The sequence below is a fragment of the Hydractinia symbiolongicarpus genome, chromosome 2 (genome assembly GCF_029227915.1).
Source record: "Hydractinia symbiolongicarpus strain clone_291-10 chromosome 2, HSymV2.1, whole genome shotgun sequence".
Lineage (NCBI taxonomy): Eukaryota > Metazoa > Cnidaria > Hydrozoa > Anthoathecata > Hydractiniidae > Hydractinia > Hydractinia symbiolongicarpus.
This window is the reverse complement of record NC_079876.1, coordinates 18,788,066-18,815,774: the sequence shown is the minus strand read 5'-3', so window position 1 is coordinate 18,815,774 and position 27,709 is coordinate 18,788,066. Positions and strand designations below refer to the sequence as shown.

At 33.2% G+C, this 27,709-nt stretch overlaps 1 protein-coding gene across 1 annotated transcript; it reads left to right on the top strand.

Moving 5' to 3' along the window:
- The first annotated feature begins 11 nt into the window (after window positions 1-11).
- LOC130629862 (uncharacterized) lies at window positions 12-27,536 on the top strand. Its single transcript, XM_057443236.1, has 21 exons — window positions 12-1,432; window positions 1,573-1,694; window positions 2,247-2,718; window positions 5,546-5,664; window positions 5,909-6,335; window positions 9,876-9,994; window positions 10,260-10,752; window positions 11,486-11,616; window positions 14,650-15,130; window positions 15,653-15,777; window positions 16,185-16,689; window positions 16,821-16,936; window positions 17,112-17,628; window positions 20,673-20,794; window positions 21,091-21,592; window positions 23,421-23,548; window positions 23,904-24,384; window positions 25,467-25,582; window positions 25,809-26,307; window positions 26,719-26,840; window positions 27,009-27,536. The coding sequence occupies exons 1-21, from the start codon at window positions 1,378-1,380 to the stop codon at window positions 27,534-27,536; spliced, it is 6,180 nt and encodes a 2,059-aa protein (XP_057299219.1). The 5' UTR covers window positions 12-1,377.
- Window positions 27,537-27,709: the final 173 nt, after the last annotated feature.

Sequence of the window (27,709 nt, the reverse complement as noted above, 5' to 3'; positions counted from 1 at the left end):
AAATAATACCACGATATTTTTCGAGAACAAGTGCAATAACTGCTTCATCATTAAAACGAGCATAAATCATTTTATTTTGTATACTCGATAGATTTTTGTTTAATTTTAGTCCTGGTTTATGAAGTTCTGTGTTTGACAGCGAATAAGATTATTGCAACACAATAAATATAATTGTGTAATTTAATTCACGGTAAATTTCTCTATTGTTACGTGTTATAAATTTCTCTCAACTGACATGTGAAATGAGCATTGTCGGCAGTAGAGGGAAACAGCCCCATACGACCCAAAAAATTGATTATTTATACTCTTTTCAAACAAATTATGTTTCATTTTAGTAAAAAAATTTTCATTTTCCAAGAAAACTATTTTAGCTCATTACAGATATAAGATTCTTGCACTATGAATTGAAAAAAATAATTAAAAATTGGACTCGTTTCTCGGAAGAAAATAAAAACATAGCATGCATTTCGTGCGGATTAGCCAATCAGATTGCTAGAAAACCTAAATCATTGCGTTTATCTAGTTCAAATTTTTAAAATAATTGTTTGAAACATTTCTAAACACTGGATTTTAGAATAGATTTTTTCCTGTGGTGCTCTGACTTGTTTCACCTTTAATTCTTACTATTAACTAGATTGCTGAAGGGTAGCTAGGAAACAAAACAAAATATAAAAAAATATTACTCTTAAATTTTGAAAGCACTTTTTTGCGGTACCGTATTAAAATGTTTCGCTAATCATCATATAAACATATTTATATATTGTGGCTTTATGAATAGATCCACCTTTAAATTAAGTATCAAGCTAGCTAACTAAGTAAAAAGCGGGACATTTCGTCATTTTAGAAGTCTGCTATTTGTAGTCGATGGAAAATCCATGTGTTTTGATTTAAGCTGATTAAGCACGACCATTTTGGCAACTAAGATAATATTTATTTATAATATTTGTTATATAGATATATAATGACGGTGACTTATTCACGAAAGCCGACTCAAATGCGAATCCGTATGACATTTACTTATCAATCTACAGAATCCCAGTCTTTGATGTTTATTCGGCATACATATATTACAGAGAAACCACGGATTCTAATGTTTTGAAGAGCGCATCAGAAGATATCGGAAAATATGTCCATGGTACATTCCACTCCAATCGAGCTATCATTGTGACTTCAATAAAGATACCCAGCCATCCATCTCGCAGTAAGTATCATACACACCAATGTATTCTTGCAACAAATGGAACTGCAACCTTTGTCATTCTTAACTACGCGCGTCTTGATTATTCATATGCAATTGTTGAATACCATGAAAAAGATTGCGGTAATGAGATATTTCAACCTTCAAAATTCAGTCGGTCGCTCGTTGTAACTTCTAATATGGGAATAACTGGTCGCCATGTGTTTTTACTGACGAAGAAATGTAAAGTTCCAGGTACGTTTTTCAACAACTACTACAGCAAACTAAGAGGAATGAGCTTTATTTATTTAGCAGGCACGACATGAATCGCAACATGAAACAATAACAAATAATAATAACAACAAAGACAATAACGCTTTTAGTAACATCTTTAGAATTATATCCCTATGGACAGAAGGAGGGTGATAACATCATGAAACCTGGATATCATTACACAGAAAGTTTTCAGCTGGAACAACCTTTGTTAATATTTTCAAGAATGGTTAAAACACTATATGTAAGTAAATATCAAATATAAAAAATTATGTATGAAGTATATAGACATCTGTACATCTATTTTTAAGGACGGGGTCTTTAATACGTCATGGACAAGAATATTTAGATCTTAAAAGATGTTTATATGTAAAAATCTACGCTAGAAATGTTGTAAGGTAAGGGGGCGCACGTTTCCTTCATATATCAAGACTTTATAATTTCAATAACATACTGTCCAACGTGGAGGTCTTTTTAACGCAGCCACAGCCATGGTTTTATTCACTACAATATCCCCCTCCATTTTCATAGTTAACTTGCCAGTCCTAAATAATGGAGAAGACTACTAATACATTTTCAATATTACGAAAAAAATTTCATACACTTTCTTAACTCTCAAAACTAGAGGACTTAACACGTTATTTGTTCCAGCAATCTACAAAGCTTCAGAGCAATTCAATGAATTATTGAAAGCTAGATAACTAGCCAAAAAAAATATACCTTGCAACTGAAGCAAACTTAGCTTTGTAATCAATCAGACACAGCTGGAATTTAAAACAAAAAAATCTATGTTTAGATATCAACTAATGGACTTTTATATGGAAACATTCCACTCGTGAATGACACTATTCCATACCCAGCTTCAACAGACAAAGTGATATACATATTGAACTTAGACATCGACACTAGGAAACAAGGTACTGTGTATTACAGAAAAACTCAAAATCGCACTTTACTGCAAAGCATTTCTAAAGAGATAAAACAAGTGTTGGAGGTAGAATTCCAAGCAAAAGACTTAGTTATTGTAACGTTTGCAAATGTTTCAACTTATTTCCGCAAAAAACACGAAGTCACTTCTGCCCAATTGGTGGTTGCAACAGACAATAAAACATCGTACGCAATTTGGAATTATTTGTCTTTAATAAGACTTGGCTTCTCCGAACGGATGTGCAACTTCATGGTTTCAAGGTTTAAAAAGAAATCAGTTACTAAAAGAAATCGATTTTTCGAGAAATTGTCTTCAACCGACTGTCGCGCAAAGCAAAAAGGTAGACATTTTCTTTAATATTTTTTATGCATTGTTCGTATTCTAATGTGCTTCAAGTTTAAAGTTTGGCGCATAACCCTTTTATGAGAGATTTTAACGGACAAATTTGCGGTAGAATTAAGTGAACGAATAACAAATTGATTGCAAGTTACTTTTAAAATGGAGCCCTTCAGAGCGCTAACTAATCAATATTTGCGTTCGGTAGCAAGGTCATTTTTAAATAAGGCTTTCTACGACGCAAAATCATATCGGAAAAAGATAAGGATGTTTACATTTTTTCACATACAAATATTGCTAAGTATTAGAAACAATGTAATGATTTTTAATGCCTAGAGACATTCAACGGGTATTTTTAAATAGAAGACGAGTAAAGGTTTTACCCGCGTTAAACACCAGGTTTATTGCATAAATACAGGCCAAATACAAAAGTTTTATTAAAAAGCCCAGGAGGAAGAGGGCGTAATCTGCAACCCAGGCTTCAGGACACTCCCTCATATCTACGTTTGTAGTCAAAATCTTAAAATTGTTGAGTTTAAATATTTGCCGATGATATTTAACGTAACTATATATTTATCTTAACGCGTGAAATATACAGAAAACAAATATTACATATAAAAAAATATAAAAAGATTTTAGAAGACGAAATGTCAAAAATAGGACCCAAGCCTAACACTAAACAAGACCACCTTGGAAATCAAAATGACTGTCGCTGTCATGGTGCTGATTATTACAAGCGTCGTGACATGTCAAGGCAAAAAAATATTGGATTAGTTTTAAAAAAGATCGGGCGTTGTGATTGGTTTACTACGGGCGGAAGTCCAAGTTATGCTGAGTTATGTCACATTTTTTTTCTGTAGCTTCTGAGCCAAACTGGGGAATAAACTGTTGGAATCGCCTTTGCAGGATCGGTAAACACTTAACAACAGAACCTGAAGAGTTTTAATTCTTGATTGGTTGCTTATTTAAAGTGCAAAGAGCCTTACTTCTTGATTGGTCCTTTATTTTAAAACAGCAGGAAGATATAGAAAAACCCTTAGTATAGCGTCTCGTCCATTGGTAGCTATGCTACTATTTTATGCGTGATCAACACGACTTACTTCTTGCCGACATAAACAGACAGTGAGCATTCTAATAGATATTATAGGCTGTTGTATACAAAAACATCGGAAAAAAAAAGAAAACAGCCTGTAAGGGTACTCATTTTGCTGTTTTCTTAAATCGTTATACATATCTTTGTTTTTTGTTAACACTTTTTAGTATGGGATTTCTTGACCCTTGTAAATATGGGGGGTGCATAAAGTTCCCGCGGGCTGTAATTTTTGTTCAGTTTGGTTTTAAGTGACGAAACTTGACACAAAAAAGCCTCAATATGTTTTGACTTAATTGGTGACAAAATATTTAGGTGGACATGTCATCACAGGAAGTGACGTCATAATAAAATAATGCTCGAAGAATATGTATTTCTTGGAAGTTAAAAAAAGTAATATAAGAAAGTAAGATATTATTAGGAACATTTACAGGTGTTATGAAGACAAAGTAAATCGATCAGAATTAAAGTGTTCAATAATTTTTTTTTGAAAATATTTGAGAACTTTAGTGGTAGCAACTGTCTTGGATGGAAACTTAGTATATCTATTAGCACTTATGCCAGTAACTACTCAATCAAGACAATTTGGGTTGACAAATGACAAATTGACCTATGACGTCATCATATGACAATAGAAATAGAGAAATAGGAAAATACAAATATTGTGGTCTCTAAATTACCAATATTGGATATTAATATATTATGCAAATTACACAATATGCATGTCAATATTGTAATCACATATTTATACAACTGGTTAGTTTGGGAAACATTTAATATTAGCACTACAACAAAAGTTGAGAAATGACCACCTGTTAAAGGACAAAGTGACATTGACCGGACATTTTTTGGAAATATTTTTTTCTATTTTCTGAAAGTCTATTAAAAGTTATGAAAAGCCACAAAATTTCAAGAAATTTCATTAAAAATTTAAAACGTTATGACATTTTGAAAATGCCGCGGGCACTTTATGCCCCCCCCCCCCCCATACCAAATAGGGTTAAACCATAGTTAAAACTATAATATTGCATTTTTAAGTTGAAATTGTATTATAGAATATGTAACTCGCACTTTGAAACTTCGAAACTTGTACGTTAAACATTTTCATGCCAACTTGAAGAACAAAATAATCCGCAATTCTTGCCTGGGTCAACATTATGGCTGTCCAAATTTTGACCAACTTTCAGGCCTGTAAATATAACTCATTATAGGCAATCCTAAATTAGTGATAAAAACTCGAAACATAATTATTTCTTTAGAGGGATGACAATTAAGTTATTTTGAGTAAAAAAATAATGAAATACAGATACTGAGCATTGATGAAGAACTCTCCGTCAATGACATTACTCTTAATCCTCACACATTCTGAAAAATGCCGTGTCATAAACGTACCACCCGAAAAGGGAAAGCGCGAGAAATAATATCGTGTGACAGTTCAGGAAAGTTGCAGTGTTTGAGTTGGCTAATAAAAAAGAGCTTTCAAGCTATGCCTAAAAATGTCATAATAAAGAATGTTTTTATGGCCATATAATCTCTTGTACACTGTTTCTTGAATAGTAAAAAAAAAAGTTTTTTCAGAGGATCTTTTTAGTTTTATTGAGAGAAAAATGCAAATTTTTCATCAGTATTGGAATAAAGTCTGGAGGAGTTTCATTTTCAAAATTAGATACAGGGTGGATTTAACCGAGCAACTGAACAACAAAAAAGGTATTTTGTAACAACCTACAATTGATACCTTTAGATTTTTATCCCCATGGCATTGATGAAGGAGATGTCAGAATTAGTCTGCCAGGATATACCAGATGTTACCAATTACCACAAAAATATTTTGACAATATTCATTACTTAAAAGGAACTTACGTATGTATACAGAGTTTTTATCTCATATAATTCTCTTTAGAATTCTCATTTGCTGCTGCACAGCGTTGTAAATAAAATTTTATCATTGGTCAGATTCAATTGTTTAGCATAATACACTAAAAGAATCGGTATTCTCAAAGCGTGTGTAATTTCTGTAACAATCTCCTTTCTCTTAATATCATGCCAATATTTCGAATATGAAACTATATGAAAATATGGAAAATAATTGTTGATGTATTTTTAGATGCATTTATATGATGCTTTTCAGTTTGACGTGTTGAATGCTTACAGTAATAATGCACGAATATGTACATACATCGCACGTGATGGATATTTTAATGTATACTACAGACGAAGCGAAGCAGATTGGATTCTTTCAAAAATTAACGATGACCTGGGTTTTGAATTTAACGCTACAACAGTGACAATTATAACTGCTGTTTTCGATTCTTTACACGGTAGAACATTAAAAGACAAATTTCAACTGCTGTTAGTGTCGAGTGATATAGACACATATATTGTAGTATATTACAAAAAGTATACTTATTTTGACAATCAAGACACATGGATATTATCAAATCAAAATCTGGAATACGAAAAAAGTAACAATGTGAAGAAATCGAGAAAAAAAAAGAATGTTTATCATTTGAAGAAGGTCGGGGTTATGCCAGGTAACTACCAATTTTTTAAAAAATTTGCAAGAGCTTTAATTTCATATAGTCAACATAAGTAATTCGGCGTCTGTCACATCTGCAAATATCTGTAACTTCAGCATGTTTAGTGGAGAGACAATTTTTTTAATTATTTAAAGTTTCACTGTTGAAATGACTCAATATTCAATAGTTTTCATACAAAGTAGCTACATACTAAAGTTGATAATATTCCATTCATATATGAACCTAAGTTTAAAAGATCAGATTAATTGAAGTCAAGATTGAAAACAAGAAGCCCTGGGGGCTCTAAGAATTTCCGCGCGCTACCAAAATATTTGATGAAAATCTGCTAATTCGTTGTGTTATTGTGCCAAACATTCGAAGGGGTTTGGTGCATGAACCTCTGAAGATAAAGCCCATCAGTGACATTATATCTTATAACAAACACAAACAAAACAAAACGTGTCATAATAAACTCACATTTTAAAAGAAATTGCTAACAAAAAATACAGCCTATCATTTATGGTTGAAAGTCTTGCGATTGAGACGTTTATGGTCTTAAACGGCATTAGTTGACAAAAAATCAAAATTTTTGATGTAACCATCATTTTCAGCATACTTTTTTTTTTAACTGTGTCAATTTTTGTTGAAAATGAAGTAGTTTTAATTTTTGGACCAATTTTGGCCTAAAATGACATTTAGGTGACAAAACTCAAAATTATTATGTCACTATTATGTTCAGCATACTTTTTTTGTTAACTGTGCCAAATTTTGTCGCAAACAAATACCAATTTTGGCCTGAAGCGTCAATACTAGACTTCCCAGTAGTTAAGGAGCTTGGGTACGAAGTTTACATCTGTGACGGTCCAACGTGAAATCCCAGGGTCGATTTTTTCTCAAAAAATGCTCCGAAAGAAAAAAACGACGGTTTTAAAGAATTTCCTACGCCTTCGGGCGCGGAAATTCAATAATCTAACTGTCCATTGAACTTATTCATGCTGGAATATTTGAAAATTCTTTTTTACTTGAGTTCCCGGTTCGTCCTTTCTGTCTTTGTAATTACTAGGCTTTTGGTAACAATTTAGTGAAGAAAGTTGTTGATATTAGCATTTTTCAAATGAGATCCGTAAAAGTTTTTTTAATTCAGAATTCGCATTCAGAAAACCCAAAGGGACGCTTCGGTAAGTCACTTTATTGCTCAATAAAAAAAGGAAACAATAGGGCGGGAAATAGCATTAATCTCTTATAATAATACGCTAAGTGTGTCTGTCTGTGTGTCTGTGACAGGCAAAGTGGATGTGTTCATTTTCCTTTGATGTTGCCGAAAAATGCATGTCTAATATGCTAAAAGTTCTGACATTACGGCGCGACGTCAATAACACTACTTTAACGTCAATAGGATATTGACGTTAAAGTAGTATACGATAAAGGCAACAGGTATACTAATTTCTGAAAAATTTTTTTTGGTGTTCTGACATGTCTCTACTGACGTCAGCAAAATTTAAATGACGGTTGTTTTTCTCTGTTATTCTGCCTAAGTGGATTTTTCCACGGGCGTTAACGACTACTCTATATAATAATACGCCAGTTCCGGGTGTCTGTGACAGGCAAAGTGGATGTGTTGTTTTTTCTAAAGAAACAGCCGCGGTAACATGTCACTTTTGCTAAACTTTTATTTTTATTCTGTCTTTTGTGTGCTTTTTTAAATTGATTTAAAATTTTTGAATAATTTATTTTATTGTTCTCGTAAAAAGCTTTGTGTAATGATATAAACTTTATTACATAAAAGTCACGGGTAATTAATTATTCCCTTAAGCACGTGTGTATTGTCTACTTTTAGAAATACTGGTTTTATTTTTTCCCGCTTGGATGGAATTAACAACAAAACGTTTTGAAGAAAAGAACAATGAATTTCGCCGCTTGGCTAAAACAAATCATGCGATAAAATAAAGTAATTTCATTAGTTAGGAATTTTATTGCATGGGAATTTAAATTTCCCGTGACGGGAGCTCTGTTATAAATTGTTATACGAGTAAAGTCACAGGCAATACACCTTTCCCCAGACCATGAGTCATACTTTTTTTAAACTCGTAAAATATGAATACCATATTTGAATTCAGCATAGTTTGTTTAATTTATGTGTAAATGTTTAACTTGATACGCCAACAGAAAGTGCTATTTTGAGGAGATATATATCACAGTTAAAGTGTTATTAATGCTCAAGTTACCATGTCCCGCCTCGTTTTCAAAAAAAAGTTGGACATGCCACAAATCTTTAAATTAGAATAGCAGGTTGTTTACTTGCTGCATTGTTTCGAAGTTTTTTTTGTTCATGACATTTTTGATAAGGAATTCAAATCTGTTGTCCGTTTTTCATAAAACTCAACAGAAAAAGTTGCGGCACATGAAAAGAATAAGTCTCGGGAAAGATGTATTAACGTTGTTATTATAGTTGTCAATTTTGTTCAAAAGTTTTAATTGTTTGCGTCTTTAAAATGAAACTAACAACAAAGGATTTTGTGATAAGAAACATAGAATAAATTTTTAATGTTTTTGAGTTGATATCTTTACGGGATTTTCTTTAAAACGTTTATTTTTCAGCCTTCTTAATAAAATCATCAACAAACCTTTGTGTGATAAGAAGCACAATAAATTTTAGTGGGTTATTCAATGATAACAACATAGAAGCGACTTGCAAGGGATAAGGAATGTAGCTATATAATAGCAAGCTGGCTAAATATTAAAAATATCACGATTTTTTTTCAGTTATGAATACTTGTAATCATAAGGTTTCAGGTTCGAGTACCCACTCCGCTGCACTTTAAATGGAGTGTTGTCAGCCCATTTGATACCATTTACTGACCGCTAATCGGCTTGTGTGGCAGGCGAACAAGTTAGAGCTCTGGCGGTAATGTAATATAGTTACAGTCGGAGGGGAGGAAGAACCAACCGTTAGGATGTAATCCCCAAGGACGTTAAAACTTCCCGTTACTTACTTACTTACTAGTAATAACATGTTTTGAAAAAGAATTATTATGCAAACAAAAAAACAAAGAGAACGTACAGCTTCTAAAAAATAAAAAATAAATCATATAAAACATACTACAAACATTAATGTAGCTATATACCTCCATTGAGAAGTCACATCTTTTTGCTCCAACGTGTGACTAAACTTTTTAAAAATAAAAACAAAACAAAAAAAACAGTCACGTTTAAACCATGAAAACTTTTTCGTGTCAAATAAACTTAAATATGCTTATCTGTATCCTGTTGATTATAAAGGGATATCTCTTCCGCAAAATAAACAATTGTTTGTACTCGGTGTTGGAACGTATGAATTAACCCTAGTGCTATATCTTTGCTTTTCATAAACATTTTCTCTTGAACGTATAAGTTCTATGAAAGGCTATCGGTTCTGTATTTGTCAATGCGCTGATGTTGGTTTTGAATATAATTTGTTATAATATTTTTCTTTAATTTTTGTAGTATGCCGTTTTTAATTCTGTTTTGAAATGTTATTTCTACTGGCAACACGAAATGTCAAAATATTTTATTTAGAATTGTATCCTCACGACCCAGGTATGGAAAGGCAGGCGCTCAAAATGAATGAGAAAGTGCATGAAGTTGTCTTGGATGAACCAATGCTTTTGTTCTCAAGAAATGAGAGAAGATTCTTTGTAAGTAAGGCTTCTAACTATTCCTTACCCTATCCAGAACTGGATTTTCTAAACATATTATAATCATTGAGAGGTATTCTACATAACATAAATGAAATATAGGATGTAAAATTCAGTAAGTATCACAACATCCAGTTTAGTGAAAAGGAGTTATTTCGAAGAGTTATTTGACAGCGGTGGTACATTTTTTAAACGTACACAATGTCATTTTCTGAATCATTAAAAAAACAGGAACACTTTTTCCAATCTTTCTATTTACTCATAGATAAACAACGAGGGTAGCATAAGTCTAAACGGTTCCACAAAATTCGACGATGATAGTATATTTATTTCAACATATGGAATGGAATTTGACCTCACATTTGGTGGACATATATACTATAGTATCTCTCGCAGCCAGAGTATACTGAATAAGACCAACAAAGACGTTGCAGCAAGTGGAAATAAAAAATTTAACGCATCGCAAGCTATTATTGTCACGTACGTAAATGTATCAGCTCGTGATGCACCTGAAGAAAAGAATACTTTCCAAACTGTGATAGCATCAGACGGTACAAAGACATATGCTATCCTGATATACAAAAAACTCGAATCTTGGAATGCATCTATTAAATTTCGAGAAGGTTTCTGCATGTGGAAAAATTTTGTTAAATCAAGGGATGGTCGCTACATGATGTCGCGTTCAAACGATCATCTTATTGACGGTAAACATGTACATCTACTAACGACAAGGAGTTGTAAAGAAAAACACACGACAAGTGAGTTATTCATTAATGTCCGTTTGGATCAGTCGGTAAGACTCCATATTGCCTTATTTGGGAAATATTCTTCAGAAACATTGACAAAATTGCATCGAGTGGGGAAAGATTTTTCTCGACCAAGGATTTTCTTTGACTAACTTTGTCTGTGGTAAATAATTTCACTCAACAATTGTGTACAGAGAAAAAGCGTTGTTTCTATTTAGCTTGATAAAAATCTTCACCAACTGAATCAGAAATACTAACTTTACACCAATAACTTATTCAAAACGAATAATTCATTCTAAAGAAGAAATTATTCCGCAAAGAAGTTTTTTCTGACCAATATTTCCTTCTTAGATACCATATTTGTGTCCCGTTGTCCGGGGGTATGAGCTAAACGGATTGGCGCTCGGGCTTGTGCTATAAAAAAGGCACAAAAAAAATAATAAAAAATAAAAAAGGTTTTTATAGTGCACAAAGATTATTTTAAAATAAAAAGAATTAACCAGGAATATAAAGTTTTCTAACTTGACGGCTACAAGCCGGGAAAAGATACACATTATCTTCAAATTGGAAGCTCCTGTTTCAAAGAAAGATGTTAACTTTCAACAGATAACTAATGTGAGAGAAGGCGAGTGTATGTATGTATGTATGTGTATACATATACAGTATTTTAATACAGTTTTCTTTTCTATCTTTAATTATCAGTTTACTTTAGCCCCTAATATATTTTTATGTTTGTTTGCACCAGCCCTCTATCCATACGGCGAGATGTACAGAGATGAGAAGTTCTCGTTAGACATATCTCCATTGGCCGGGAGAGGAAGAATTTCGTTAAGTACACCAATGCTACTCTTTTCAAAGTTAGCCACCCGTTTACATGTAAGTAATACACAGAATTTTTGTGTGAAAAAATACACATTTTTATTGATTATAACATTCTCTATGGCAGTAACAACATCTAAAATGATTAGATCACTTATATTTCTGATTTTTAATGTTTATCTGCATATTCATAACCTAACAGAAACAGTTATATTAAGTACATTATGCATTGCGGAAACTTTTATTACTTTTTTGTGTTTTAACATCTTCTCAGAGCTTCAAGTTCAGTAAATATTATTCTTTCCTGTGTTTGCAAACGTTAGTTTGGCAAAAAAAAGTGGAAGATATATAATGCGTTTAAATATATTCACCATGAAAGTATCAAATCTGAAACAATTCTTTCCGGAAAAGTTTGTGTAGTCTTTTCACATTAAAGGCTTGCATTTCCTAATGTTCCGCCTTGTTTATAAGAAACTGTTTTGTAAGCGAAATCAACAGGGGGAGAAGGTTATTTAAAGTGCCTGATATATGACTGAGTGTAAATTTTCTTTGGCATGTAATTGAGTGCTAAAATTTTGTGACTTTCTAGTTTATATCGAGACTTGTAATGAAAAAATAATACTTTGCTGAAGTTTGTGCATTTTTGGACGGGTGGTAACGTTTTTTTAATAATAAGAAAAGTTAACATGACATGGAGAAGATGTTGTATTGGCCATAAATTATTTCTTAAACCAATATTCCTTGCCAGGCAGTTACTAAGGTGTCCTAAGGAGATAGGTGGTTACTAGAAATAAAATACTAAAAAGATTTGACAGAAATATAGATCCAGTAAAACGATGTCATTTCTGATCTGAATGACGCCATTTTTTGTTTTCTTCAAATTACAAATCTGGAAATGGAATGCTACTCTTTTCAAAGTTAGCCACCCGTTTACATGTAAGTAATACACAGAATTTTTGTGTGAAAAAATACACATTTTTATTGATTATAACATTCTCTATGGCACTAGCAACATCTGAAATGATTAGATCACTTATATTTCTGATTTTGAATGTTTATCTGCATATTCAAAACATAACATTCATAACATAAGTTTAATGACATAAATATAAATATTTGCAAAGAAAAAGCTTTCGTACAATGAGGACATTTTTAATTCAAGTTCTGTAGTTTCTCCGATAAAATCAATATATTTTTATTCAGTATATATGTCTAACAAGAGTTAAGGTCCCAACAAAATAATGTTTAAGAATCTCTTTTTAAAATAATGAAAATGACCTCTTTTAGGCATGCGTTACGTCAATTCTAATTCCAATAACGCAATAACTCTTTAAATGAAATCTGTTTGTATTAAGATTTTTTACAAGTCTGGCAATTTTAATCGGTTTTGCATGAGTATTTCCAGATTTATAGTCCAAGGATACATTGTGCACTTCCCCTTAAAGCTTCGCAAGTCGATAAGACGGTTTTTTTATGGGGTAACCCATGGAAACAGACCCAATAAATTCTCCTCAAGGTCTAGCTGTGATACTTGAAGCTTTATCTATATATTTTCTAAACTGGATACACGTTAAAAAATTTTCGCTAATTTTTTCTGTCTAGCCGGGAGGCTGGGCGTCGAAACACCGGGTTAAACCACAAGTAACTGTGGGGCCTGGCGTTAGACGCCCAGTAGAGCGCTTAATAAAAACTGTAAACTGCAAACACATTCAGGTGGAGCGTTTTAGTACAGGTATGTAGTATGTCATGAATCTAGCCCACACAACATTTTAGTGTTTTGTGTGTAATGTTTTTTTAAAATATAACATAAGCTGAATTAAAAACACAGTATACAACCCGATAATACCCCGTCATAGCAGAAACAGTCGGCAAATCATTTTTTCTCAGTGAAAGGTGAAAAGTGAATCTTACTTCAGGCTGAACACTTAGTACAAGTAAATAATGTTGCACATCCATATAGGTGTAATACACCTCTCTGTAAACGCAACAGAAACAGCCCGTCGTTAAGACTTGACTGATCGCTTAGTACGGGTAAACCGTGTTGCACATACGTTTATGCTTAATACTTTTGTGGCACAGTTTACAACCCGTCGGTACCCAGTCATAGCAAAAATAAATTAGTTAATATTATTTTATTTTACGGAAAAAGTCTCAGTAAACGTTAAAATTAATTGTGACACAGGACTGAGCACTTAGTTTATATAGGGAAACTGTGCCACATATCCGTATAGGCGTAATTACCAAAAAGACTTATCACAACTTGAATTTAAATAAAAAAACACAAAACAATGCGTTGATAACACCAGGTTGACCGTTTATTACAGGTAAACCGTGTCACACATAAGTAATAGGCGCAATACCATTTTTCCAAAAGACTTTATCACAACGTTTAAATAAAAACACAGGAAACAACAATCGTTACTCTGTCCAGCTAAAAATATGTTTACTTGACAGTAATAAAATATGTAGTTAGTTAACTACATTTAGCATCATAAAAATTATTGAATAAAAAATTAGCTAGCTAAAAGGTGCATTTGGCTGGCTACTTTTACTTTCTAGCCAGAGGTAGCTCTAGAGCTAGCTAGATAAACATAAAACATAAAAATAAACATTGAGATACCAAACTAAGTAAAAACTTTAAAAGAATGGGAATAAATATGGCTAGCTATAGCTAACTAGCAGAATGCTGCCTCGCAAGCTACATTTCTAGATAAAATCTTAAAATTGGTTTGTTTAAGATTCATATATGGCTAGAGAACGTGATAATGTACTTATCATATTCTATAGAGCTATGTGACGAGCAGCTATCATGAGAATGTGTTAACCCTTCCATTCTTTATAGTAATTTAAGAATAGAGTGGAGGTAGCTCCCCTCTAGTCAGTCCATATATAGGCTACATCATCGACATAATAAGCAACTAGCACGATCCATTTTTAGGCTCTGTTTTTCTATTTAAAGATTTTTTAAGCAAAAGTATGTAAAGGCAAGGCTACAAGCGAAACCAGTTAAACATGAAGGTGACTTAAATGGAGCTTTACATATTAAAGTTGTTAATATAGACGTCTTTTAACTTCTTTTTTTGTGTTAAGGTAAAACAGCATGGTGAGATTTTAGTTGGAGATGACGCGTATTATGATGCTGAGTTGAAAGAACTAAAAATCACATGGATCGCAGCCTATAACAATCAATATTTTTTTGATCCAAAAGCGAATGGAATATATTATCGTGAAACATTTGACAGCAGGATATTTTCTTTGGTAAATAAGGATTTAAGACGTTACGGAGTAAAAAACTTCACCTGCGTCCAAGCTGTTATTGTCACCTTTATCAACATGTTCGGGTTCTACAAATTCGGTGATACATTTCAAACTGTCATAGCCACAAATGGTAAAGAAACTTACGCCATTTTTAATTACAATCGCTTAGATAATCCTGATTGCATAGTCGCGGGATACGCAGAAATGTATTGTTCTAAATACAGTATGGATTGTAAAAATGTGTCATATACTTCAAATGTCGGCATTCCTGGTCGACATGTGCTAACGTTGACGTCAGTTTGCCGTATTGCCGGTAAGTCAAATTAACCAGACATTCATGATTGCGACCGCAAGTAATAATTGCGATGTCTAGTTTACCCGCGTTGAACAACTTTTTAATAATTCATCTTTAATGTCAGATCCTTTGAGTTTAACATATGTTTCGTTTTTTAATTTTTCTTATTGTGTCTCTTCCTTTCCTCGGAATGTTTTCTGTATGATTGAACATCTATAAGGTATCTTCAGCAAAGTTTAAGCGGCAACTTTCCTGGGACATAACAACAAGGAGTCCTGCGTTTGTTTATTGTAATATTATGGATAATTACTATGGAAATAATTTGCGCAAATTCACTTTTCTTTATTTATATAAAACAAACAATGAAATAATGGGTATATTTGGGTATAAACCGTATATGATAAAGTAATTTTTGATGTTGTCCCGAAGAATATGTCGTTTGCCCTTACCAAGAAATATTGTGCAAAACGACTATGCTACGCGAGAAAATTATACGCACCTAATTACTACGATTAACTTATGAAATAAATCTTTGTTTAGCCTTGTATCCATATGGCATGCAAGTAAATGATACAGTGATGCAACGTGGAGATGACCATGTGGAAAAAATGCTGCTAAAAAGTCCCCTCCATTTTCTAGCGGGACCGCCTACTCACAGCTTATATGTAAATACTTTAAGTTAAAAATAATTATAATTTAATTTTTGTTAATATCAAGTGATGAAACAATTTTTAGTCTCGGCAGATCTTATTCCAAAATTAATTTTCTATGAAAAAAGATTTAGTAAGTCAGTATGCAGTAATGTTACTTTAAAGATTATTTTCGATATTATGATTGGTGAGGTAGGATATTATTGACGTTTGAAAGAAAAAAATGGCGAAAATTTTAAATCCTCGTATTAATTTTGATTCATATTGAAGCATTTAAAAAAAGCAACAAGCGATCTTCAATAACATTTTAATTAACTATAGAGATTCATCTTTTGAAAGGCTCTTGGCTGTTATAAAAAACTCTTCAAAAATCAAATTCAGAAAAAGGTCGTGTACAAGTATTACCTTCATTGTATTTATAGATAAGTAGCAATGGTTTCATTGCATCTGAACATCCTGGCGATATGAAAAATATCACATTGCCATCTCCATATATGATATTGGCACCATATAACTTGGATTTTGACACAACAAAAGGTGGAAATATATTTTATAGGGAAAGTTATGAAACAGACGTGCTTAATCAAGCCACAGTAGACATTCGGAAGCGCCTCAATTCACAATCATTTGTCGCCAAACAAGCAGCTGTTATCACTTACGAAAACGTTCCTCTACGAAGTAACATTTCGTTACTTCATACGTTTCAAGTGATTTTAGTTCGAGATCCATACTACACTTACGCTATACTCAATTATATTCGTCTTGACGCAAATGGAGCAATGTGCGGATATTCTATAAGATCTTGCACATCTGAAAGTTTCGAATATTTTCCTGACAGTAAAAAATTAGCACAATCCTCAAATGTCGATATTGAAGGAAAGAGTATTTACAGAATATCTTCATACTCCAACTGTGCTGCACTTCCAGGTAAATATTTTTTTTTACTTTAAGCAACCATAAAGAGGCTAGGTATTGTGTTATTTATCAATATCAGAGAGAAATTATATATAACATAAAATTATATATAACATAATATGATTTTGTCTTTTATCATTTAGAATTATTTGCATGGGGTTATCCAGCTAACGATTATCTTTTAAACGGCCTCTACAAAAATTTTCATACACTTAAACGGCCAATGCTTTTGTTTTCAAGACCTGAACAGCTGCTTTCCGTGAGTATTCCATTATGACAAGTATCTAAGGTATAGTTCCTTGCATGTATTGCCACCGAGTGGGTAAAATAATATTTTAACAAAAATCGAAATTGAATAAGAACCACAACAACTGAAGGACATCAACAAAATTGACAATACATTAGAAAAAAATGAGTTTTTTCTTGTACTTTAGGTTTCTAAAATTGGGATATTTGTAGACGAAGATCTGCCGTTGAGTGACATATTAGCTGGGAAAAATGCCAGAACAAGCATATACCCGTATGCTAGAGAGTACTACTATAGCACAAAAGAAATTGGTCGAGGTGACTTCAACGCTATATACGTACGAGAAACATTTGATATTTCTTTTTTAAATCTAACGAGTATGCACGTCCGTATCTATTCAAATGATCAATTCGTTGCAACACACGCCTTTGTGGTGACATATATACATCTTCCCATCAAAAGCAGTACTACAGCCCATGGTAATACGTTCCAAGTAGTTTTGCTTAGTAATGACAAACAAACGTATGCAATTTTAACCTATCAACACCTACACTATCGAGCGTCTGTTGCCGGATTTAACGAGAAGTACTGCTTCTCTAAAGTTTTTGCAAATAATTCTTACAGCCGAGATCTGCAAAGAACTTCCAACATTGGAATTCCAGGCAGACACGTGTTCTTACTTACAACTAACTGTGCGGTTCCTGGTAAGTTTTATTCTTATTTTTTTGTTGTTGTTGATAGGCTGGATAAAATTCTTGAATTACTTGAATTGTTGTTTCGATACGAGCTGCTTACAAAGTATAACCCTATCTATAATCACACGCCTTAATATTAGGATAATCGGTAACTAAAAAAATTTTTGGTTTTAAATCGTTATTTCTGGGAAGTGCTACTTTTACATGCTTAGTTTAAATAAGAAGCATTTCCATTGCACTACTTACTTTCCTAACATAAATCCACATCAGGAATCACACAGGCCCAATTTCTTAATGAAGTAGCTATGCTGACGTCAGTACCAATTGCCACATTTTGTTTAGATGTGGGACGTGCTACGGAAACAGTGTAAGGCATGTACAATCCCACACCTGTACATTGAGACAATAAAATTAATCAGTAATTTTTAAAAAAAGCAAAAGGCATCATTTCGCCTAATTTCCGCACAGGGTAATCTTCCGAAATGCTTTTTCTTACATGTGTAGTGTAGATAAAACGCCTTTACCTTGCTCCCCACATTCCTGCTTTACGCTATATCCAGTGAGGGCCCACAAAGGCACAGATATTTGAATAAAGTAGCCATGCTGACGTCATCATTATTTAACACACATTAAGAATTTAACCAAATAATATAGGATCCTAAGTCTTCGTGCATTGTGAACTTCCACAAATCCAAATTGCGTAAACGTAGCAAAGAATAATCTATACAACTATTTTTTGATACGAATTTCTATATTCACAGCCTTGACTCTTTAGTGTTATAACATGTCTGTAACAAATAAACTTGTGTGAAATAACAGCGTCATGGTCGAAGGTTTCTCTTACAGTCCCGATCGCGAGTAACTATTCACGAGTATACGAGTACGGGTACATTAAATGCCGAGTAAGGTGCAAGACGAGTACAAGTAATCGGCGAGTATACTACTCCATACCCTCGAGTATAGCCTCTTGCGCATGCGAGTACAGTAAGTGAATGATTTTTGAGTACGTGTGCGAGTATAAGATAAAAAACGGGAATTCGTCGTAGCGTAATTTTTATCGAAAGCTCACATTTTTCTGCTACCTTACACATTGTGAAAACTTTTACTTCATATTCGCGTCGTAAGAAATAACATTTTATTTTTCATAATTTTTTTTTATGTTGCAACAAATTCTCTTTATTTTACATAAAAATGTATACGTTGCCGTAATGGCTCTTTATAACTTTGAATTTATATAGTTAATTTCTCACCGACAAGGAAACCCTTTGCTATTTACATCTGCTATCTGAATGCTTTTTTCTCCTAGCTAAATGTTTTGTTGCTACATTCAAACATTATTCCTTTTTCTTCGCAAGCATGAATTAAACAATGAACTCTGGAGACTAAATTAAGCCAATCGCATTTAATTTTATTGTTTTGTAAGTAACGAAAAGTAAAAACGTGCCTGGCAGGAAAATCTCGGATCCAGTGAGAATGATGTGCACCCGAATTTTGAGTGAGTTCCCTAATTACCTCAAAATGGGTTGTCATAAAATATAAGTAGCTTTCAAATCTATCGTGTAGCTATCAGTATTTCGCCATTTTGAAAGTTTAAAGGAGCATTTCAGCACTAAATTTCAGAACTAAATTTTGTTTCTATGAAGCTTTATGTTCTTATGTGAAAAATATATATTAAATATATCTCATCTTACCAATCATAGTGTGAATAATTAAATAAGCGGCAGTAATGGGGAGGACAAAGTTTCACGTGTCTTATTAATTGTATTTTTAATTTTTTTCACATATTTTGTGGGCACCTGTTGTTTGAAGGTAGCGAATATAAAAAAGAAAAGAAAGAATGAATATCATTCAAACTAAATTGTTACATTTTTTACTGTTTTTTAACAGCATTTATCAATTTAGTCCTGGGCACTAGCTTGTGAAGTATATGTCAATAACTCGTAAACATGATACCTGCTATATTGTTTTATTACCAGAAGCAAATCATTTCAATATTCTCAATGTGATTGCAAAGATATAAATAGATTAGAATAACATTCAAGACAAAAGAAAAATTTATCTCCAGAATCGTGTTTTAGAGAGAGTGAGGAGATCTTTATAACGCAGACAACTGAAATTCGGTATTTTTAGACTTAAAAATCATTTTTCAGAAGTGACGTTGGTTTGTTTGTTTGTTCAGAAGCAAAAGAGTTCGCTTGAAAGTTACGACTCCGTCGTAAGGCAATTGAGGTTCTCCCTCGTTCTGGCCATCATATATAGCTTGCGTTGGTGCGCACTTTCCCGCAGTTGAGTTGAATATAACGCGAATCAGTTTAGACTTGTCTGGCTCTTCGGAGTGTCAGGTCCCTGTGGCATGGTTCCAAATGGGACTGCTGATTCGATCGAGTGTTAGCATGTAATCTCAATGCCAGCTTCAACTCACTATTGAACACAGAAAACTAACGACGAAGAAAATAACACTGTAAAAAAAAGCATAATGGCCGCAAGTGCATTCTCCGCCAGTTTCTCGATTAATTATATCGTTTGTCTTTCGAGCACGCTAGCGAGTACTGTGTGAGTACAGTAGCAAAAATGTGCGAGTATTTTTGACGTACTCGTACGCGAATTATACTCGTCGCATACTCGTGGAATACCCACGGAAGAAATTACTCGTACCCGCAGTTTAATACTCGTGTATAGTTTCTCGCGATCGGTACTGTAATTTCAATTTTTGTACAAAGTTTATTTTTTAGGAAAACAAAACGATGTCTCTATAACAGTTAAACCTACATGGCAAAAGTAAACATTTTTGAAAATAAGGTAGCTATCACCAAGATCGACCTAATTCAGCAAAAAACAAATTGGGATAAATAATAATGAATTAAAAAAAGGTTATGTAAATTTTATTGGCCTGATCCTAGGCCAATAAATTTAACTTCAATTAAAAACACACAATTATTTTCAGTTTAAAGGGTTTAAGTTTATACCGCTCGTGATAAACCAATACTTTAACAACACAAGGAAGGCGAGTATTGTTAAAAATTTTGCTTAATTTAATAAACTGTTTATTTAAGAACTTTACCCTTTTGGCGATGGAGTTCATGACAAAGAATTACCAAAAGGTGACGAAACGCAAGAAATATTCAATTTATCTCGCCCAATGCTCTTGTTTGGAACAGATGTTTCAAGCATTTTTGTAAGTTCAATAATTGATTTATACATAATTTATGATGAGATGAAAAGTGCTAAGATTCTTTATCAAAAATATAAATATACAAAAGAATTTATTCTCGATTTTAATCTTCTTCTGCTGCTGATAATTTTGATTCATACATACACTCCGTACGCTAGTAATCATGATGTTGATTATGAACCAAAACATTTAGAAAGACAAAATTATGGATACTGCCAACATTTACGCATATTTCGTAGTCAAAAATGGTAGTTTATTATTAACTGTGAATCTTCAAATTCTTAACCTTTTTTTTCTAGATATACACCAATGGATATATAGCAAAATCCGGAAATATACCACTTGATAATATTACAATTCCCTCATCATATCATTTTATTGCAGCATATGCACTGAACCTGGACACAAGCAAAAAGGGGAAAGTACTATATCGCGAAGAATTTAACGTCACTTTATTAGACAAAGTCAGCAAACAGGTTCGCAAGTATTCAAAAAACTCCTTCCACGCAAATCACCTTGTAATTGTGACGTATGCAGATGTTCCGAGACGTTACAACGATACCTCAACACATACCTTTCAGATAATCTTAGCCTCAAATGGGCATGTGACATACTGTATGTTTATTTATAAACACTTGAGTAATGGCGGTGCTTTTAGTGGATTCGCAGAAGGTCGTTGCAGAGCGAACTGGGTGACAAGTCGAGAAAGTAGCAACAAACTTATTACAAAGTCTAACATCGGAATCATTGGACAAAGCGTTTATAAAGTTACATCACCGTATTGTCGAGTTGGTAGGAGCGGTAAGATTTCATTTAACGAAGTAGTATACTTTGCCCTTAAGGCGTATGTTTTGTTGTAGAATATTACCATCCGAACATTTTCTTTTGATTGCAATAAAACCTCATTGTAACGATGAAGGGCTGGGTTAAAAAGCCCCGTTGTTTTATATACGAAAACAGACGGAATGCTATTGTATATTTACTCTCAGATGGAGTATTTCTGAAAGGTTACTGTTTTTCTAGGAGGATAGAAATAGAGAGGAAAAAAAATTTTTTAATTTCTATTGTACCAGACTAGTCCCCTAAGTGACCATTATCTGTTAGTTCCCGCACACAATTATTCAAAATTTAAAATACAGCGCACTCATTGTTGTTTTGATAAACAATTAACATACGCTATGATTGGTTACTAAACTTTAATTCTTCTTCTTAAGTAGGTAAATAAATATGGCGCACTTTTGGAAACAAATTTTAAATAGTTTTCTTTTTAAAATATGAAGTTTTTTGTAATCAAGCTGATAGCTAAAATCTTATAAATTTTGTATATGCTTTGTAACCTATAAAGTTGGAATCAAAAAACTATAGTAATTCCTTTTACCTCATAATAGATTTAAAAAGTTGTATTCTTAAGATGTTCAAATCAGGGATAAAATACCATCTTTTTCATGCAAATATTCTCTTTGTAAACAAAACTAAGCTACAAGGAGAAGCCTAAAGAAACACTTAGTATATATATTCTCTCCATATTTTATAAATTATTCTGTCGAAAACGTGATTTCCTTTGTTTTTTCTTGTTTATTATACATTTGCAAGTAAAGGGACAACTGTTATAAACATGATTTAATTCAATAAACAAAAGCATGTGTCAAGAGAATTTTAAGTAAATCTTTAAAGAAAACTCTAGCCAGTTATCTTGTTGTGGAAATATTATTTCAAAAACAAAAAAGGTCTCATGCAAGATATGCAAGAATACATTTCTTTCGCTAAATTTACGATGTCAAATTTTGTAAGAATAGAGAAGAGTTATGTCACAGAACTACTGACAGTGTACAATACTTAAAAGTTATTATAAAAATAGAGAGTCTTTGTGTCTGATACTGTGGCTTGTCTTTATTTTTTGTGACGAGTAGCTAATTTTTGACATCTTCTCGATATGTTTTGTTTCCGCACAAATATGTAGAGTTTCTCAGCAAAACATTAATATTTATTCGGATAATAATGGACCGTAGGAAAAAATGGTTGCTAAAGAACTCTTTTAAACTTGCTTGTGTTAAACAACTCTTTAAAATTTCTATGCGTCATTATAGACACCCACCTTTAATTGTAGCTAGCTAGTGTGTACAGCAAAATCTGATTAAATAGCTAGCTAAATCAGGTTGCTTATCAACTTTACAATTACTTGCATAGATTGTCTAATTAGCTACCTTAACATTGGTTCCTGTAAGAGTCGGAAAATTAACACTAGTTCAAGTAATATCTTGGAAATCCAAACACGCTTTGGAATTAATACACATGCCTAGCTTCTTTCCCTCCAAAACAAACATCTATGAATATATATAACTAATTATCCTGTTTAGTGATAAGATGTGATTTTACACGCCATTGTGTGTCCTATTTTTGTTAATTATGCAAAAAAGTGTAAGCTTTTTATGGTACCAAATCAATAATATCTGGTAAATTTATGAAGCTCACAGCATAAAACTTCACAAACAGATGCCAGAAACACTACCGAATAATTCGTATTGCAACCCCTTTGCAGCCCATTTAAGTTTGTTGGTATTTTGTTAATCAGTAGGCAACACTTTTAACCTTCAAAATAACGGTTTTGTATTTTCCTTGTTATATTTAGAGTTGTATCCATATGGGTATAAAAACGAGGATTTTAAAATTCAAGTCTATGTGACCTCTTTAATTCCACATAGTATAGTGTTAACTAAGCCCATGTTGTTATTTTCAAGTAAAGCGTGGGACGTCAGTGTAAGTAATTTTGCTTCTTTATAAATATAGACAAGCAAAGCAATTTTATTATTTTATAGTAAACGAGAGATAAAATAAGCACAGGGAAATATGTACGACAGGTGTTCTGATGGAATTTTATGACCAGCAGTCTCTGGATTCTTCCATGGGCTGACGCCGAGTGTACCAAATTGTTATTCGCTTCTTTTTGCTTATATTTAGGTGCTTTCGTCGAAATAATAGCGAAAGTAACAAGCACTTTTTATGTCTTGCATGTCTTCCTACACCATGAAAACAAAATATAATGAAAAGTTGACTGGTTTTCATTTAAATGACTTCAACTTCGCGAACTGACAATGCAAATTTTTATTTTTAGATAGGAACGGATGGCTATGTTATTATAACCGAAAACTACATTCCCAAAAATAAAAAGCTTCCATTTTATATAACGCATATGGAAATCTATCGTATGCGCTATTTTTCCGGAAATGTTTACTGTAGGGAAGTAAACAAGGTAAAAGACTTATACCTAATCACCAATGATATTCGATTATACTCGAAGGATAACTTCACTGTTACTCAAGCTCTTCTCATCACGTTTTTTGGTATGCGCGAGTTTCAATCTTCAAGGTACAATACCTTCCAAGTGGTATTTGCATCTGACGGAAGTGTCACATATGCGGTGCTAAACTATGTTCGGCTTGACAGTAAAAATGCTAGAGTTCAATACCATGAACCCTATTGTACTTCATCTACAATAGTGGATCCTGAAGAAAGCCAAAAGCTTTTTTCAAGCACTAATATCAACAAACCAGGAAAACACATCATAAAACTGACCAGCAAATGCCGAAAAGCAGGTAAGCAAGCTATATTATATCAGTGATGTAATTGTAAATGACCTGAGACTATCGTTCTATCAAATGTATATCATTGTCTTAAACGAGTAAGAAGCGTTTGTTGTACACTAATGTTGCATCTTAACGTTTCCAGGCTTTTATGCATATGGAAAAGAATTTTTAAGTCTTCAGTATTTTTATGTTTTTTTAAACGTGTTAACGCTATTCGGTCCGGGGTTTTTCGAACATACTATGACCGGGGGGGGGGGGGGGGGGGCGGATTCCGCCCCCCCCCCCCTTAATAACTTTTCATAGGATTGTTCAAATCGAATCAAACTTCTTAAAATATAATTACTTTTGTTCTAAAGCGAATTTTTACATTCTGTTTGAAGTTTCTGAAAGCTAAATAAAATCTTTTTAACATGTCTTCCGGTTTTTACATGGATCGAATAAAAAATTGCCCAAAAATCCGTTTTTTTCCGATTTTCGGGTAAAATCCGACAAAATCGGGAGATTAGTCCCGTGTCAAAATTATTCAAAATAATTCTTCTTGATGAAACGAAGTTTTTTTGCAAGTTTCAAGTTCTAAGGATAATCCTAACAGGAGTTATTATATTTTCCCCATTATAAGGATTTCATAGAGATTTTAGGGGTAGTTTCGAGTAATGGCCAATATCAAAGCCTCTGAAAGGTATGGGACCTAAAAAATTAGCATGCAGGTGTCTAATAGATAAATGTTGAAACTCAGTAAGTATCATAGCCAAGAAAGCAATCAGGAGTTATTAAAAAAAGCCGTCAGGGGGGGCGGAATCCGCCCCCCCCCCCAGACCGAATAGGGTTAAATCTTCACATTAAATAGAAATTTTAATAACGCTTACTAATCTTACCTTCATTTTCGGTCTAAGCAGGTATACTCGGGGTTTGCTTATTTAAAAAACTAACTTTTCATATTCTTCTGATAGAAAATAAAATTGTAATAATAAAATAAAAAAAATATAAAAAAAGATTAAACTGAGCCCCACCATAGTCCGAGGATATACCCATTTTAGAGATTAGGAGCCTGAAGATGGTTAAAAATTATGTTTTAAGTGTCTACTTCTTAGAACTTTATCCTTACGGATTAAATGTTGGTGATAAAAATTTCACAAGCAACCAAATCGAGCATTTAATTTTGCAAAAAGGAATGATGTTGTTCTCAAGGATTTCAAAGGACCTATATGTAAGTAATTTTATCTATTAGAGGTTTAGTAGCATTTAAATGGTGATTAATGACCTCGCAATGCGTTGAAACAAAGGCGTAAAAAGGAAGAAAAATAATTCTACTGTGATAACAGAAAAAATAGGCAGTTTTAATATCAATTATTATTATTCTCAAAATGAAACTAAGTATCTTGTTAGAGCTTTTCAGAAATGTTTATATTAATGTGTGTTTCTATTCAATCTAGATAAACGTGAATGGGGTAGTATCGATCGATGTACCTGTAGAAGGACCGGTTAATAAGCTTCTCGCTCAACACACTGTATTGGCAGTATTTTCTAAGGAGATGGATTTAACAGTGACTGGTAAAATATTTTACAGAGAAACATTTGACAAAGAAGTGCTACAAACAGCCACAGAGGATATTCGACTTTTTGCAACAACTCCTTTCGTGGCAAAACATGCCATTGTAGTAACCTTTGTCGACGTCCCTGCAAAAAAGACAAAAATACTAAGGCATACATTTCAAGTCATATTGGCTTCCGATGGACGATCTACTTATCTTATCTTCAACTTCATACAACTTGACAGCGATGACGGTTACACGGGTTTTGCAGAGAAGTTTTGCGAAGTAAAGAGTTTAAAACCATCAGAGGGAATACAGACATTAGCTGGAGATACCAACGTCGATATAAAGGGAAAGTTTGTTTATTTAGCGACTGTAGAAAACTGCAAGGGAGACAAAGGTATTTACTTCAACCCAAGATACTTTTATGAGCCAGGAAAAGATTTTCACAATTAACGTTTTCTAAAAATGTTTGTCAGAAATAACTTTTGCGATGAAAGGTGCAGATTTATAATTCATAAGAAGGTCTTGGAAAAGCGTGTAAAGTAACAATTTAATAATTTACATTACAAGGTGCTTTAATACCTAAAACTTACTGGAGTGAAGATAGTTTAACAATTCCGAGTTTCAATGGTAGATAAATGTATAATAGTTCCCTGCAATGCGTACATGGAGGTCATGAAATCGCTAGCTACTATGCGAATTAATCTTTGGTCCTGCATAACTGTGTATACATTACATTACATGTGATGTTTACATCAGTTGTCCATTTGCAATTAACTTTATTGAAAACAACTCTTTGTTTTTTCAGGAATGTATCCATATGGTCCTCTTCATGGTGACAGAGAAATGCGTCGAAGAGATAACACTGCATATGGGTTTGCACTTAGCAAATCAATGCCATTGTTCACCAGGAATGCAAAGAAAATGTGGGTAAGTTATAATGACGAATTTGCAAGCAACCTTCTGACCATTTTTTTATGGTCTTACACAAAAACAAAGAAAATTAATGCAAGAAACTATCGTGAAACTTTTAACAAAATGATCAAGACAGTTTTACCAAGATAATGTTCCTTAATCCATATTTTTTTATATTTGTAGATCAGCACCAACGGAGTTATTGGCATCAACGCATACTTAAACATGAGAAAAGTCAAAATTCCAAATAGATACACTCTTCTTGCAAGTTACAATGTCGATTTAGATGTTACACAGGGGGGAACGATATATTTTCGCGAAAGCTTTGACGTAACCCTTTTACAAAAAGCAAGCAAAGATGTAAGGAAACTACCTGACAGCCCATCATTTGTTGCCAATCAGTGTGTCCTGATATCATACCTAAATGTTCCAGAACACGATCATCCTGAGCGCCGTCATACATTCCAAGTTATCTTAGCTTCTGATGGAGGAAAGACCTACGTGATACTTATTTATAAAACGCTATCAACAAATGGAGCTGTAGTTGGTATTTCTGAAAGATTTTGCGGTTGGAAGTACTTTGAGCCTCTCAAAAATAGTACATCGTTGGTTAAGAAAACAAACGTCGGTGAGATTGGAAAGCACGTATACCTGCTGAGCTCAGATAATTGCTCCATAACAGGTATATGTGGATTAGCGAAAATTACGTAGTGCTAGCGCGTTCGTCTTAAAACTTCAATGTTTTAGGATTGAGTGTCGTCCTACCGAGCACTTTAAATATAGTGTTGTTGGCTCATTTATAGTCATCTACTGACCGAAAATCGGTTTGTGTGGCAGAAAACGAAATTGGAGACATACTATGCCTATCTCTGGCTTTAAGGTAA